Source organism: Rhea pennata, chromosome 3 (genome assembly GCF_028389875.1).
Source record: "Rhea pennata isolate bPtePen1 chromosome 3, bPtePen1.pri, whole genome shotgun sequence".
In the NCBI taxonomy this organism is placed as follows: domain Eukaryota; kingdom Metazoa; phylum Chordata; class Aves; order Rheiformes; family Rheidae; genus Rhea; species Rhea pennata.
This window is the reverse complement of record NC_084665.1, coordinates 45,046,219-45,048,367: the sequence shown is the minus strand read 5'-3', so window position 1 is coordinate 45,048,367 and position 2,149 is coordinate 45,046,219. Positions and strand designations below refer to the sequence as shown.

Here is a 2,149-nt window from a genome sequence, read left to right as displayed (position 1 = left end):
AAAAGTAAATAAAGCAAGTATGGAGACATACAAGTTTGCAGCAATCAATGTTTTGTGTTGCCTTACAGTTATATGAAATAAATGCCCTTTTACACATCTTTAGTAAACAGTCTTTGAATCGATTTCTCATTCACAGACTTGAGAAGCACAGGGATGAGATGTTTTAATACACTGAGAGTGGCAGGCATTAAGAATGCAATGAGGGTGATGACTGCTAGCACAGCCTCTGGCTTCCTGGTGATTCTTTTCCTTTTCAGCTGGTAAGATCTAAATGATGGCAGATGATCATGGTGCAAGAGAGATCTTGAAGCCTTTGGTGTTCCGTCTCCATGAAAATGTCCCTGAAATAGTCCGTGAGGTTTTGCTGGAACGTGGCTGGACTGAATTTGACCAAAAAGAGCAAGATGACACAGACTGGAACTTGTACTGGCGGAACTCACCTTTCCGTATGACAGACTACTGCAGCATTAAACCATGGCAGAGACTTAATCACTACCCAGAAGCTGTCAGGATCACCAGAAAAGACTATCTGGCAAGGCATCTGAAACGTATGAAAGGAGCATATGGATCCGCTCTATATGAATTTAGTCCAGTGGCCTTCATCATGCCCAATGACTTCATCAAATTTATGGCAGAATATAGCAAAGAGAAACAGTCACTGGATAGAAGACCTAGCTACTGGATTTGCAAGCCTGTGGATCTCTCCCGTGGAAGGGGAATACTCATTTTCCAAGACATTAAAGACTTCGTATATGACTGTACAGTCATTGTGCAGAAGTATATTAGCAACCCCTTGCTCATTTCAGGGTATAAATTGGATCTCCGCCTCTATGTTTGTGTCACGAGTTTTTGCCCCCTCATTATTTACACTTACGAAGAAGGATTGGTGAGGTTTGCCACTGAAAAGTTTGACCTCAGTTCTTTGGACAATGTATATTCTCACCTAACAAACACTAGCATCAACAAGTATGGAGCTTCATATAAAAAATATAAAGAAGGGATTGGCTGTGGCTGCAAATGGACATTCAGCAAATTTCGTTCCTACCTTCGAATTTATGGGGTGGATGACCTGCTCCTCTGGAATAAGATCAACAACATTGTGATGCTGACCCTGCTTGCTGTAACTCCCTTACCAGCAGCTTCCAATTGCTTTGAGCTCTTTGGCTTTGACATCCTGATTGATGACAAATTCAAGCCATGGCTTTTAGAAGTCAACTACAATCCAGCCTTGTGTTTAGACTGTTCCACTGATGCCACTGTGAAAAGAAAACTTCTTCATGATGTTGTGGAACTGCTGAACTACAAGCAGATTGATGCTCTCAGGCAAAACCCAGCAGCTGGGACGAAAGCTGGTAGAACACGTGTGCCTTTAAGCACACCTGGCAAAAGTGCACTGCAGGAGGCCCCTGACTTACTCACCTACCAAGGAGAGGCTGAATGCACTGCTGCTTCCTCAGTGCAGTCTGCTGTGCAGGCTGCAAAAGGATCAATTCATAAGGTGGTCACTCAGACTAAGAAAACTGCCAGAGGACATCCAAGGAAGACACTGACTTCCCAGCTACGGGAAAGGATGAACATGCCAAAAACATCCTCCCAAGCAAGAGATGAAGCAAAAAGCAGACAAATCCCAGGAGCTGTGCATTATCCACACCAGTTCGTCCAGCCCAGCCGCTGGTTACCCACACCTGATTTCTGGAACTGCAAATTAACCACACTCCCCTATTTTCTCTCTGATAAAGACCAGAGGCCTATCCCCCGGGCAGGAAATTTTGTCCTTATTTTTCCTTTTAATGAAGCTGCACTTCAAGCTTCCAGGGATGGGACAGATGTAAAGAGCATCATACAGGAAATAAACAAGTTAGTGAACAAACAGTTACCATCGAAACAGCAGAAGACAAAGAAAAGAGTAGACTACTTAGCTTTTGTGTAACATCATGGTGTTAACTGCTAGACATATCATAAATGACACGTTGAGCTGAAAGGTGCACTGAAATTGTATCAGAAACAGAGATATCTTAAGACATACACAATTTAGAAATTGATCTTGTAATTTAGCAATTACCACGAGAGATTATTTTTAAATAGACCACACCGAATACCTCTTTAAACTAATTCTTCTAATTTTTAAAATCTCAAAATAAAAATGGAG

General features: G+C 42.1%; 1 protein-coding gene across 1 annotated transcript; it reads left to right on the top strand.

The window, feature by feature from the left end:
• Positions 1–271: 271 nt before the first annotated feature.
• TTLL2 (tubulin tyrosine ligase like 2) lies at positions 272–1,930 on the top strand. The gene has a single exon (XM_062573040.1). It carries the CDS (start codon positions 272–274, stop codon positions 1,928–1,930), a length of 1,659 nt encoding a protein of 552 aa, XP_062429024.1.
• Positions 1,931–2,149: the final 219 nt, after the last annotated feature.

What these genes read in the sequence shown, in the direction of transcription:
- TTLL2 (XM_062573040.1), top strand. Translation starts at nt 272, where the DNA reads ATGATGGCAGATGATCATGGTGCAAGAGAGATCTTGAAGCCTTTGGTG.